Source organism: Lagopus leucura, unplaced genomic scaffold, assembly GCF_019238085.1.
Source record: "Lagopus leucura isolate 7727_CA_CO unplaced genomic scaffold, USGS_WTPT01 Super-Scaffold_100002, whole genome shotgun sequence".
Lineage (NCBI taxonomy): Eukaryota > Metazoa > Chordata > Aves > Galliformes > Phasianidae > Lagopus > Lagopus leucura.
Window position 1 is genome coordinate 87,259,886 of NW_024962263.1, and position 14,900 is coordinate 87,274,785.

The 14,900-nt window shown below is 40.2% G+C and overlaps 1 protein-coding gene across 5 annotated transcripts in view; it reads right to left on the reverse strand.

The window, feature by feature from the left end:
* The window catches only part of AGO2 (argonaute RISC catalytic component 2), a 51,407-nt gene that overhangs the window by 21,078 nt on the left and 15,429 nt on the right, over positions 1-14,900 (reverse strand). For 3 of the 5 annotated variants that reach the window (XM_042870207.1, XM_042870210.1, XM_042870209.1), the window contains 9 exons: positions 14,685-14,880; positions 10,142-10,262; positions 7,413-7,597; positions 5,973-6,109; positions 5,698-5,832; positions 2,682-2,769; positions 1,478-1,625; positions 1,174-1,293; positions 865-987 (listed from right to left, as the gene is read on the reverse strand). In XM_042870207.1, the coding sequence (XP_042726141.1) occupies positions 865-987; positions 1,174-1,293; positions 1,478-1,625; positions 2,682-2,769; positions 5,698-5,832; positions 5,973-6,109; positions 7,413-7,597; positions 10,142-10,262; positions 14,685-14,880 (1,253 nt within the window). Of the gene's footprint in view, positions 1-864; positions 988-1,173; positions 1,294-1,477; positions 1,626-2,681; positions 2,770-5,697; positions 5,833-5,972; positions 6,110-7,412; positions 7,598-10,141; positions 10,263-14,684; positions 14,881-14,900 lie in introns of those variants that run through there. The other 2 variants (XM_042870208.1, XM_042870211.1) reach the window with 2 other exon arrangements.

Genomic DNA, 14,900 nt, shown 5'->3' on the forward strand with positions numbered 1-14,900 from the left:
TAATGTTAACAGGAATACACATTTCTACAGTGACTTTACAACTGCACAGTGAACTCTCCAAGTGTCACTTAATTCAAGTGCTATCAATATTTCACACACCAGTAAGCAGAGGCAAATGCTGGTTGGGTGCCACTCACACAATTGCAGAGAAGACCCACGAGATGACAGAAGGAGACCAGTTACTGAACTCTGACATGCACAATCCTTTTACTCCCACCAAGCGGATGTTATTGTGACGCACTGGTAGAACTATCGTCAGCTGGCAATGCATGATGTAGAAGTTCACAAGAAGCCTCCATGAATTAAGTCATGCCAGACATGGAGGCTTTGATCTTGTATCAACAAGACAGGCTATGTAACTGATGAAGATGCTACAAGCTTTTTGTTTGCAAGGCACCACAGTAAGACAACTAAGTCAGGCAGAAGCCATCTGAAAAGTCACTGTAAAGAAAAACCTGCCAAGTAATACTTCGACAGGAAGAGGCAGTTTTGAGACTAACGTGCTAACAGAGATAATGCCCTAAAATAGTTGTCCTAAACAGAGCTGCTCCACCCAGAGCACTCAAAATCAGAAGTTTCAGAAGATTTCAGAGTTGAAATAAGCAACATCTCCCAGGGAAGTTTATATAAATGCATTTTACCTTAGCTTTATCTACAGAAATAAAGAAGCAACTGAGAAATAAAGAATTATCAACAATGTGGCCACGAAACATAAGGACCTCTAGCAATAATACTAAACATTAAACACTACACCTATGATGACTGTAACCTCATTGCATTCAGCATCATTCATTCACACAAAGCAATCCGAAGTTACCACAGCTGGTAATCAAAGCAGTCACATTTTGCTGTGCCTCAACATACCCTGCCTCCATAGAGGATTGAGGGAGGCTGTAGGACTCTACCAGTCACATCTGTCATTTCGTCCTTCACCATTATCCCAAATTCACGAACGTAAGGGTCAGTGTTAAAACTCGCGCTCCGCATCTGAAATCCAAACAAACGAGTTACTGTTTGCAGAAAAAGGGAACTTGTCTCCATTCAAATCTCAGCTTTTCTGAGATAACCGTATTTGGGCAACAACCTGTTTGTAGTGCACAAACTCCTCAGAACCCGCTAACGGGAACAGGAAGAAGATCTCCCACCCTTGGCTCACGCTGAGGGAACACTTACCAATTTGCTGATCTCTTCCTGACGGTCAGGTGCTGATCTGGCAGTTGCTCGAATCATAGTGGAAGTTTGATTGTCGGTGAGTTTTTTGATGCATCTTTGTCCTGCCACTATGTTGCACACCTACAAGATCCCCAACACGAAGTTAAAAAGAACGAAACCAACACAACTTTGACTTCTCCCCACCTCAACTGCTTTACACAGTTTCTCAAGCTGACTTCTCACCAAACAGTTTGTCAACAGCTTAGCTTTTTTTTCCATCCTGACCACATCCCCAGAGTACAGTATTATTTCAAAGCTTACTGACCTCAAGTGGAAGGTACGTGTGCTTCTGCTCCTGCCCAACTTGTAAACATGGAAGGTGAGGATAGCGTAAAACTAATTTGTGCCTGTCCTTAAAATACTGAGCTACAGTGCATTCAACTGTTTGTCCATTCTCCTGCTGAAGTGGGAATCTAGGGGAAATCAAACATGAAAATGAGCCATTAATTTGTGTAAAATGTTTTGCCACGTTTCTTCAATTCACTTCTTAGTGCATTCTAAGTTTGCTGGAGGTTAAACCCATCTTGTTTAAATGATGCATGTTTATTTCTGTAATCGTAAGTGCATCATTACCACTACCACAGGTCATTAAATAATACCCCAGAAGGCATTCCTCTAACTTGATACCTAAAGCTACCAATTAAATTTTCTAAGAGTGAGTGCCTTAGAGGCAAAGACTCATGTCTAATGTCTTAAGTATCTGTGATACCTGCAGAACTCATGAAATGTCACGCACAGAAAAATTGTGAGCTTATTGTGAGGCACACAAACCCAACAAGCATTTCAGAAATGCATTTCTCTGTACATTACAAATACATTTCCATATATGCATAAGTATTTGCATATGTTTATACCAAGTTGGCACAAATGGTCTTTTTGTTAATAAAATGCATCACTTGAAGGAATGGGAAATTAAGCCTAACCAATTAAATAACATACTGAGATACTGATGAGTTATTTCATCATGCAACCTGTTATCAGAGCTGTTTCTCATACTGCTCTCTTAGAACAGGGTAAACTACCTGCTTACTTGAGGCTACCCACAAAACCCTCATTGGTGATAAAAATTTTGTTGGTTATAAAGATTTTTTTCCAGGGAAAAACGGAATGGCAATAGGCAAGATTAAGAGTCTGATCCCAACTGCTACCACTTCATTGCTCAACAGTTCTGGGGATCTATGCTACCAACAGGGTGTCCTGTTCTTCTAGTGTTGAAGAAATCCAGAAAGCAAAATGAAAGAAAAGTGCACATCTTAAAGGGAAAGGAGCTGAAATGCCATTAAGTGCCTTAAAGAATAGACATAGAACAAAAGAAACAACAAAACTGGGGATAGTTGGAGTTATATTTTAAATTTACTGACCAAAGTACCATTTTGCAAGACAGCTTTTTTCCTGGCTCCCTAACGAAGTCATGACATTCTTCAAGCATAAAATTAAACACACACATAAGAAGTAGCAAAATAGTTTACGTTTGGTGACTTGCTGGTCGTCTGGTGACATTGCACACTCTGTACTTTCTTTTCATTTGTCCACAGTGTGTTATCTCCACCTTTAGACCTAGAAGTGAAAAAACATTTATCACCATTTCTTCAAAATCAAGCTATCAGTGCCCATAAAACTCTACAAGACTACTCAGACTGTGTGATAAAGCTAATGACTATTTAGTGTGTTCTCAGGGAATTGAAGACTATTAAAAAAAACTCAGAACTTCAAAATAAACAAAACAAAACAACACAATACTGATTCAGCCAAAATTAAACAAAGAACTTCAGAAACAAGGCAAAATCTTAAAGCCATTAGAGCTGAAAAAGCTGGACGTATTCAATTAATTCTCTCTCTCTCTACTGAAGTCAGGGATGGTGGAAGGAGAAAAAGGGCATGGAATAAAAACCGTGTTTAAATTTTATGTCTAAACACGCAGTGTCTGTGAGACCTCCAGACAGCACAACAAACCCTGGAAATGAGGCAGCTGGGCCTCACTGTTAGTGAAGACAAACATCTGCTGCAATCCCCACCTGCACAAAAACAGAGCCTACCTGAATGAAACCCGACAGCTTTCAGAGAGAAGCTGACCATAAAAGTCGAACTCCCCACCTAAAGAATAATTTTTCCACCCCAGATCAGCACAGCACAGCTACATGAACAGAAGTACTTCAGAACTACCACTAACCTCAGACATGAGCTTGAATACAGAACTTTCATTTGTGTTGCTTTTGTGTTCAGACAAACAGGCGAGGGATGACTGTTACATTTAGGATGTTGAATGTGTGGGAATAGAAAAGAGGGGGCTGTAAATTAAGATTCCACATCTATCTGCACATGGGCATAAACTCATATTGCTGCCAAGTAACACGGTATTATTTATGGTGTCTGTCAAAGGTGCTAATAACTTGCTGAGCACACTGATCTTCCCACCTAATTTTTCAGGGCTTAAGTGCCTCTACTACTAAGCCACCAATAAATATCAAGTTTTCACAAGTATTTCTAAAGTCTGCAGCACAATATTTTCAATAAAATGTTACCTCAGTTTACAATTAGCTTTGCTGCGAGCCTGCTGTAATTATTTCTTCTTGAAAACTCAAAATCCTTATGGAAAAAGGTGGCAATCCTGTTTCTCCAACAAGTACAAAATCAGAATTTCTAATTTTCTTGAAGACTTCTTGTTGGTCAAATACAAGTTTTCAAGATGATTCTGCAGACTTTTTGTGGAAGTAGCAATGATGGGAAGCTGCTTCAATACAAGACAGATTGCTGGAGTTCTTCCTTCACTTCCCTCTTTCTTAGGTAACGTATCAGGAAGGAAGGTGTGTTGGCTCCAGATAGGATAGTTAATTTTCTCTAGTTGTCCCTTCCAACCCCTACAATTCTGTGCTTCTGTGAATCGCATCATGCAGCACTTATTTCATGTGTTTAAATGCTTTTATCTCAACTCAATACAAGTCTTACTTCTCCCCCCACCTCCAGTTCTCCCAAACATCCCACTCCATGAGGAGAGAGCCAACAGCTGGGTGTGCTTATTGCCTGCCAAGTTAAACCACAACAGAAGGACCCTGGCTTTCCAGAAGAAACGTTATGGGTAAGAGTTCAGTGAACACCACAAGGAGCTCAATTCCTTCCTACGAGTTTTGATTCATTCACTGCATCATTTGGTAACTGAATAAACTGCGGTGCTCAGGGACATGATTTAGCAGAGGGTTGTTAGAATTTGCTAGCATGGTTAGGTTGTGGTCTTTAAGGTCTTTTCCAACCTGAGCAATTCTAGGATTCCATGACTCTACGATTATAATAGACTTCCTGGAAGAGTACATGTACAAAGAAAATGTAAGCATGTAAAAACTACAGTACTGATTTATTAGAAAATTTGGATATGGAAATATTGCCATTATTAATTTCAAAGAAAATTAACATAGGGTAATTAGAAATAACAAATGTAAAATCCCAGTCTTGTCAATTTAAAATCATTTGATTAGAAACAAGATTGTCTTACGAAACTGGGATTGGCACTACTGACATGACAGAAGTGAAAAAAATGTTTTCTCATTTCTAATCGGAACTTGTATTTAGTGATGGAAGTACTTTCTGAAGAATAAACCATATTCAGTTCCTAAATACAAGATGGAAAAAACAACTGTCATTTAAGAAAATGAATTGTTTTTAAGGAGACTGACATAATAAGGGATGCTGCACTGAGATGCTCTCAGATGTCCACATGCACAAATTACTTTGCCATGACACTTGATCAAATGATTAGGTGATGACAACACACAATGAAATGAAGGCTTGTCAAGGATGAGAAGCTGTTATGTAAATCACAAGCCAGTAGTTGATCTCAGGAAACCCATCTTTGAGTTTATCCCAACACTTAAGAAGAGAGCGAAACGTCATCTTCATGGATTCACTGCTGTAGTCTCATTAAGGACAGAGGTAACTGAAATTACCCTATACAGCGATCGGGCTAAATGCACACATGTATAGTTATCGCATGCTCAAGTGCTGATTTACTTATGTGCATATCTGAACTCAAAATGTGCCTCCTTCAAAAATAAATCATAGAATACCAGCAGTGGTAAGGATCCATAAGGATCACAGTGCTCAGGGACATGATTTAGCAGTGGGTTGTTAAGAGTTAGGGTAGTATGGTAAGGTTGAGGTTGGACACAGTGATCTTGGAGGTCTTTTCCAACCTGAGCAATTCTATGATTCTATGACGATGGAGTCCAAAATCCATTCAATGAACATTTCATACTAGTGAATCAAGTCAGAAGCCACGTATTTATCTGAACTGACCTAACTTTGCTTACTGACAAAGGAACTGTCAAAATCTTGAAATAAATGCCAATAATGTTTCTTGCCTTTATGTTTGTTCAAAAAAGTGTACGTTCACTGTCATAATTTGCTTCCCAAACAGTCAGCAGCTATAGGAAATCTTCTGAATATATGTTGGTAATACACCAGCAGACAGAAGAAAGCTGTTATATTTATTACCTTTTATTTCTTTGGTAAACTTTACCCTTTGGGAATCTGTCAGAGGTTTTTGTTGTTCTTCAATGCTTTTGAAATCCAAAACTTCACATACAAACTCAATAACTGGCTGTGCTTTGTAAAATGCAGTTGCCGATACTGTAGACAAAAACATTAAAATTGTATTACAGAAATACAGAGGAATAAGTTTTGAAATAAATACAACTGAAGGTATTGAATTCTTCCCTCTCTATTGAAAGACAGAGAGACAAAAAAAGAGAGAATTGTATAAAACCCACCATCAATGTTTAACATCATTTTCCATAAGGAAGGTCTGACTGATTGATGGAATCCAAACCAAACCTCTCTGCCACCACCTAATGGATTTGAGCACCCTTCTGATGCTGTAAAAAAAGATCTCCCCACTGGAGTATATCTGAAACAGAAGGTAAATCCACATCATAAATTAAAGCCAGGGTAAAAAATATTTATACTAGTTATAACTTTATTGATGCCTATTCAAAAGCACAGAAACATCAGTGTTTCAAGCTATAAACAACACCATAAATAATAATCTCTCCCCTTATTTCTGCGTGGCTTACCCTGAAATCCATGGAAACACTGTTTTGCTAAACGACTCACCTAGCAAGCATTGCTGAAGCATCTTTCAACTGCATCAGAATGATTGCACTGGTAATTCAGTACTACACATTTAATATCAAACATCAAAACCAGTGCTAATATGTTTCTCTGAATACAAATGTGTGAATCATTTGTCTCAGCTGTTTTATTTACTGTAAAAGCTGACAGATTCTTTTCCTGAATATGAGGATAAAGTCAATGCAATATAAGGCTATTTAAATATATTTGCATAAACTTCTCAGTCCTTTAAAATGAGAAAGTTCAGCACAGAAATTTGCTCTTTATTTTCCAACTGCATTTAATTTGAACAGTGGTCTTAAGCAAGTTGTTTCATGGCAGCAGATTTAAAGAAACATACTGTTTTGACTACAAATACCATGTATGTTGCTTGGGACAAAGCCACTTCAAAGCATTTTTCCTCTAGAAAAACTGTTGTACTAAGTGCCATTAATGTCTCTCCAGCCTGATAATACAGAAAATCAGCAATTAACACGTGCTGAAGGAACACAGGAATAGGATAATTAACCTTTGAGCCATACTTAATTACTATCTCCCAGTCTCCAATTACTGCCAGCTCAGGGAGCTTCCTTCTCAGAAGGCTACAGATAGATGGAGTATAGCTGGGGTACCAGGGCACCCCTGCCCTGAGACCACACAAATGTAGAACGATTTTCAGTAATTTTCAGTGTGAAAAGTGACTTGTACCCAGCTTTGAGGCTTCTCATTTGATATCACATCATAGAATGACTTGGGTTGGAAGGGACCATAAAGCCCAGTTCCTACATCCTCATCCAACCTGGCCCTGAACACCTCCCAAGACAGAGCACCCACACCTTCTCTGGGCAACCTGTTCCAGTGCCTCACCATCCTCTGAGTAAAGAATTTCCTCCTGACATTTAAACTAAATCTCCCCTCTCTTCATTTAAAACAAGCATCTGATAAACAGAGAAGTGCCATGTTACCTCGCCTGGCTCCATGACCTATTAGGTAGCTGTTATTTGGTAGAGCTGTACAAGAACATCCAACCCAAAGTAGCTGCCCAAGTATTTCAGATAACAAAGCAAATTTCCTCAGCAATACCAGTGTCTTCTGCTCACCTCATGGAAGGCAAGTGCCTCATCACAACATCCAGTGCCTGGATGGTTTCAAACGGGACGCTCGGCAGCCGGCCAGAAAGAGCATCGTGCAATGCCTGCAAACTCACACAGGACATCCACTTTATGGCCACCTTAAATATTCTGTCCTTCCCTTCCCCTGGCAACGTGACCTCCAACTCCACCTGCAACAATGACAAACAACAAACCAAGATGATTCTTTCTGTTTGGAGAGGAAAATGAGAGCGGACAACAAATTGCTCTGAATAATGCTGTGAAGCCTGGGAAAAGACATAGAGCAATGATGAAGAAACAGCAGATATCATGTACAGCCTGTCAACAGCTACATTATCCTACAGGTGTATTTCAGCTAACTGGTATGCTTCCCAGGCTGGCATTCTAACACTGATTTCTCATCTTTCTTAGAAGATAAGGTCTGAGGACAATTCTTAACCCAACTGGAAATTGGTTAAGTCTGATATCACAAAAACCTGTGGGAGTGACTATGAGAAAAAACATCCTCAGAACGTCCCTTGCGTTGGATGTAAACACAAGCATTGCATTTTCCTGTCCTAGGGAGTGTTCTGCTTCAATTCAAAAGCAGACAAACTGTATTTAGAGTGCTACTGAAAACAATATATGGTAGCAGCAGGCTAATAAATGCAGTCATCTGCCCTCTTGCAGCAGTTAGCTTCTTCAGTCAAAAAACAGGTAGCAAAGATAAAACAAATACAAGCAGCCTCTCCAAAAGCCAGCAACCAAGTTGACAATTTATAGTGGACAATCCAAATTAATACTGCAGTCCTATCTTTCTCTTAGAACCAACATCATTCACCACAAGAGCTGCGCAGAGAAAGGAGCCACATAGCCATGGGAGACCAATGGAAAGTGGAGTCTGGAACAGCAGGACCTGTAGATGGCCCAGCATGTTTATTCTGCCAAAAAGGCCATGCAAATGAAGGTGCAAGCTGTCAGCTGATGCTGGTTGGAATCTTCCTATAAAGCCTCTTTTTGCTTATTTGGCTTTTTTCTCCTCTTGGTCTCAACTTACAAAGCTCCTTAACCACGATGGTATGGAAAAAAGATAAAGAATGGATCTATTTGTGGTGCTTTATCCATATCCCTGATAAACACAGGACTGGAGAATCTCTATGATGATTACTGGACTGCAAGGCAATGTCCGACCCACCCCCTGAACCCCACATCCAATTCATACCTTGAGCCTTAAGTTTTAAAGTAGATAATCCATAATGTGAAGTACTTTATTCATTTTTTGGTAGTAACACCCTAACAGATAACGCAGATAGGCTCAGCTATCTTAGACAAATCTACCAGTTACCAGAGCAATATCTGGGCCATGCTACATTAAGCTTAGCTGTCACAAAGAATTCACAGTAATGAACTTGTCCCACTTTTAACTGTTGGCTTTAAAGCCTCTTCAAAACCAAATTAGTCACTGGTTCTGCTCAAATACATAGGTTTTAATCCAACTTTCCAGGCTGTCTTTTATATCTCACCTGAATGAAATGCTACTGAAGAGCTGAAAAAAAAATCCTGAAGATACATCAGGAGACTGCTCGTATCTACATACCTTGACTGCGTCCACTACACTTTTTGTATAAGTAAAAATTGAGAAAATATTTTGTTTTAATACTTACATAGTCCATATTTGATCTGAAACATCTAAAGAAATGAAGGAGTGACAGAATGAAAATTAGCTATGATAAGGAAGGAATTAAAACACGTATGATCAGTGAGAAGGGTGAGCAGAAAAAATGAAAATGTGTTTGTACAAGTTCAAACAGAAGCAGGTTATCAGCAAGCACAAAAAAAGGAAGAACAACTACCACTGACAAGAGATGAAGACAGTGGATGTTAATTAAGTTAAAGAGCAACTGGAAAAAGGTGCTGACAAATTGGTTTCAGCCTCCTGATTAGCATCAGTTCTTCTACTACTGACGTGTATTGCAAGTAAATGAAGTTTTTCTCCCACTTAGATTAAAGACCATCTATTAATCACTGTATGATCATGAATCTTTTCAATATGATCCCAAGTGCAGCAAAATTGCTATATTTGTTATGTACAGAGCAGCCAAAAAAAAACCCCAAGAAACCTAATCTAATTACTCTGGAGGAAAGTGTTAATACCTACAAGCTTTATAATGGTTTAAACCATGCTTAAACCAATTAAGCTCCATGTAAAAAGAAATTACTTCATTCAGCTAAATTTCCCCACACTTGATTTAAACCAGTTGAGGTTTTTCTGTATTAGTTTTTTACTCCAGGGTAATAACTTCAGTTGCCTTGGCACACAGATATTAAAGTTCTGTATTTCTGTATTGGATGGGAAAAAGGAAAGAATCTGAAAGTCTATTAGAAGCAAGCCTAAGTGAGAGCCAGATACACAGATGAAATCACAGAATGGCCCAGGTTAGAAGGGACCTCAAGGGTCATGAATCTCCAACCCCCCTGCCACATGCAGGGCCACCAACCTCCCCATTTAATACCAAACCAGGCTGCCCAGAGCCCTGTCCAGACCTTTGTGACGGCAGTAAGATCTTGAGACCCTAAGAAAAGTGGAATCTAAAGGCAGCCGCATATTTACACATAAAAATAAATAAATAAAAAAATAAGAACATACCAACCAATTTCTATCAGTTATTAGAAAGTGCAAATATTACACTGGGATCTCCAATCAGAAACTCTTCTGAAGTTTTCTCTTTAAAACTTACTTTATCTCTTCCAATGGGAAGTGGCATAGCTGTATACAGGTTTTTTCTTCCATCAAACACTGGCTTGCGATCCCCAAAAATCTGTGTTTTAAAGTGCTGAACCATATGCTCCACTATTTCTCTGAAAAATACAAAAAAGAGTGCATTAATTCAACTTTTTTACTTTTCATGTTACATAGCAAATGAATACTAATATTCATGAGTAGAAGCATTAGGAAAATTAAAAGGTTGTCTCCTGCCAGGCATTAAAGCTGACATTTGTTTGGTCTGAATTAGAGCAATCTTTTCACAGACTAAACCACGTTCTGAACGTGGCTGTTAGCATTTTCAGATGCCTTCCTGTCTGCTGCGATTTAACACACGTGGCAAACCAAAAGATTGTGCCATCTCATGGTCACAACAGAAGGCACGTGGTATTGTCTGGGTCTCCTGCTCCCCTACCCTACAGTACTTTCTGTCTGGAGTCAAAGCTCAGCAGACTGAGCAGCTTTCCAAAATACGACTACCCAAGCTTTCAGCCTCAGCCTTCCCCCAGCACAACATTCCTGTGATGACAGTGATACATAAAATTTCTGTGTAGCTCTAAGACAGATTACTTAAGTAAGTGCAATTTTTTCCACAAAAGCAACAAAACTAGCATTCACAGAGATCCAAACGTATTAGAAATGTATATCATCCATTAAAGCACAGCTGGAAATGCGTGCTGTTTGTATGACTGATGTAACCAGTCCCAAAGCACTTGTCTAACCACAGTGCTTACACACTGGTCATACAAACCAGTCCACCAGCCAGGTAAGTGGCTTGTTGAAGTAACAGCACCCTTTGATGCCAAAGGCCTTTAAGTCCAAATGTCCTAAACAGACATCCTTCAGGCTACATGCCTCATACAGCTGGAAATCTCAAATCCAGCAGTGGTTTGCAGTATGCTGCCTAGAACATAGTTAACATATATATGGCTTGGGGGCAAAACAGCCCAAAGAAGCAGAGCTGACACAGGAAGGAAAGCTACAGGATGCTGTTTCTTCTGTACCACTGCCAACTAGCTCAGTGAGGCTGCAGATGACTATTTTACTTACCATGATTTAGAAAGGTAATTAGCTGAATTAGATGCTATAGCAACATAAAACTCTGAGAACAAACTTCAAGCTCACTCAAGCACTGTAGTGACTGAAGGCTGTTTGAGCTGACAATTTATTTGCTGTGTCCCAAAGCTTTAAGATTAGATAGGTTGCTTTTAATGATCCCATCTGAACTTCTGAGAAATATGAATGAAACCTGAGGTAGCAGCTTCTGCCTCTGGTCTGCAGTGTCTGACTGAACAAGTCCCAGCTTCAAGGATAGATAGAAGGGAGATATTTTTTACCCTTGTTTCAAGCAATGGAAAATCCATTCTCTTACTGAGCAACATTTGACTGCAAATTGCTCTGCGTGAAAATGAAAGCTCCCATTTAATTAGCATTTCCACACTTGGAACTCTGTTCAGTGATGGTGTTTCTCAGCTGTGGTTTGAGGCATTTCAATGAAAAGTGGAACTATTTTCTCCATTTGAAGTTAAAAGAAGAGTGATTTACTGGCATTCCAACTCCAGCCCTTGTGGACTACTGCACAAACACGTGCATGCAAGAACACAAGTGACCCCAGGTCACTTAGAGGGTGGTGATGCACTGGCACAGGTTGCCCAAGGAGGCTGTGGATGCCCCATCCCTGGAGGCATTTGAGGCCAGGCTGGATGTGGCTCTGGGTAGCCTGGTCTGGTGGGTGGCCACCCTGCACATAGCAGGGGGTTGAAACTGGATGATCACTGTCATCCTTTTCAACCCAGGCCATTCTGTGATTCTATGATGATGATTCCAGGTGGAGTTCATTTTGAGCCATGTACAAGTCCCAGCAACCCTCACAAATTAAACCAAGGACACTGACAGCACAAAACCAACCCCACACTGCCCATTCTCAACATCTACCAAAACAGATCTGGACCTCCTGCAACATGAGAAAAACTGAACCTAACAGTACAGTTTTGGCACAGCAGCCCACTGTCTCAGCTATGTGTCTTCCAGTCCTGCTCCAGTTCTTGTTCATGGTGTATCCAACTGTACAGTCCAAGCCATAGCTAGTCCAAAAATAAAAATGAAGAATGAAGCCAGCACAGATGAGGGAATAGTGTAAATGGAATTAAAAACTCAACCTTTTCCAGATGTTAAAACACAAAATAATGATAAAAGCTACTGATTGTAGGTATGTAGCTGAGTTATATAACCAAAACACTGGAAACTCTAACCTAGATGAACAAATGAATTTTAGCCCTGGACTGTATGTGCATCCTACAAAATCCTACATATGCATACACAAATACGTGCGCAGACACAAGTATACATGCAGGACTGAAAGGCCAACAAAACGCCAGGCACTCACAAGTGCATTACACCTAAAGGATAGCAAAAGCACCAGCAAGTGCTCAAAGAAGAAATGAAACATAAACTTCATTAAATGAATCCAATTTGTATTCTTCCCACACTGTACAGAGAAATGTGCACTGTTGAATGCATTCATTACACCCCTGCTTACTGCAAAAGGCACTGAACCATGCAGATTTATATCTGCTCTGATACCACAACACAAGGAACAGCTAACCTAACAAAGGAGATCAGGTCTGAAGCTGTCAGGGGGCAACAACTCATTACAGAGTATAACCTGCTTTATCAGCCAGGAAAATTGCTTTACAATTACTTTGTAATTATGTTCTCTACAATTCCTCGGAAACCGATTCCCCACCACTAAAGGTAGGGATGAGAGAAGGAAGCACACCGGACTACAGAGAGATCACTGAGAACAGCAGCACACACCACAAACACGTACCAGCTGCACAGCACTGCACCATCCAGAGGGGCTAAGGAGCATAGAAATCTGCATCATACAGCAGCATGCATGCTGTCAGCACTGGAGCAGGAAGCCAGGATAATCAGTGATCATGAAAGCAAAGCTCTCGTGGCTTCCACTATGAAAATGTGAACTGCTATTATTACTTTTTTATTTTTTTTAGCACTACAGTACACTGAGAATGCATTGGTGAAATCAACAGGGCTGCTTCAGGCAGGAAGAGAATTCAGCTTGATGCGCATACAACATCTGCTTTTAACACTAAACCCAATTCTGAACTGGTTTAAAGGTTTTAAATAGCCTTAGAAATGAAAAAAAAAACCAGAGCAGCACAGTATAGTAATGCTGCTTTATGGAAATACCATTACTAGCAGACTTGTTGGTGTAACAGTTGATAATGCACTCCAGCTCGTTAACTGACATCAAGAAAACCGTGGCTTTCAGGTGACTTTTTGGACTCTACACTTTTGCTCATTACTGCATAATCCACACATGTGACCTCTTTTAATATGGAAAGTTTTTGCTGTTGAATATATAAACACACCATTACAATACTCCACAGTCAAGATGTGTAGGTATTTACAATGATGACACTTGTGGTTTCGAGTTAGTGCCAAGTCTTACTCTCAGTTTCACTTCTGGCAACACCACTCTTTTTCAAGTTAATGAGGTTGCCACACTGTGACTAATAGGGCACACATGCAAAATACAGGACCTAATTGCTTATTTCCTTTGCCAGCTGATCCATGCTTTCATCTCCCTATCTGGAGCATAACTTTCCCTTTTATAGAATCTACTGATGAAGGATAATTTCTTACCTAATTCAGTCCTTCCACAATCCTCTCCCAGCAGCACAAATGGGTTTTACCTCCCCTTTTAAGTAGGTGAAGGCAGGAAAACAAGCTGGCAACACCAGTTCCCTGCTGAAGGGCTTGCCAGCCAATTACACTCCAATATTTAAACAAGCAATACCAAGAATATTACTTACCAAGTTGGTTTACACTGATCTAACCTCTCTAGAGTTAATACAGTGGCTTTAATCAGAAGTTGACAAGTTCAGTCAAAATAAGGGACCACCAGCACTGAATCTTTGGGCTGGGACCAACATTGTTGGAGAAAGAGTGTAGGGTGACCTCAATGCAGCCTTCCAGTATGTAAAGGGAGCCTACAAACAGGAGGGGAGCCAACTCTTTCAAAGGGTAGATAATACAAGGACAAGGGGAATTGGTTTTAAGTTGAGGGAGGGAAGATTTAGGTTGGGTATTAGGGGAAAGTTCTTTACTACAAGAGTGCTAAGGTGCTGGAACAGGCTGCCCAGAGAGATTGTGGATGCCTCATTCCCTGGAGGTGTTCAGGGCCAGGTTGGATGGGGCCCTGGGCAGTCAGGTCTGGTATTTAACGGGGAGGTTGGCAGCCCTGCATGCAGCAACGGGGTTGGAGCTTGATAATAGTTGAGGCTCCCACCAACCCAAGCCATTCTATGATTAAAAAGTCTGAGGAACACTGCTTGTGGATGGATACGGAAAGCTGGAAGCTATCAGTACAAACAGTGAATAAACAGACACATCTTCTGAGCCATCCATGAAAACAGGCACGTGGCTCCACAATTTTCAAATGAAAACCCAAATGTAAGCAAATTCAGGAAAAAAGCAAAGCACTGGTTTACCTGTTAACTCTTCTTGGACATTTTTCTGGCTTTATATCCAACTCATAATGGTAGATATCTATTTTAGGAATGTCCATTTCAAAGAAGTTGGCCTGCAGTTTGATTGTTCTCCCAGAAGTCCCAAAATCTGGGCGAGGAGGAGGTTTGAAGGCATATCCCTGTACTGGTGGTGGCAACGGTGGAGGAGGTGCAAGCACTGAAAAAAGAGAAAGCACA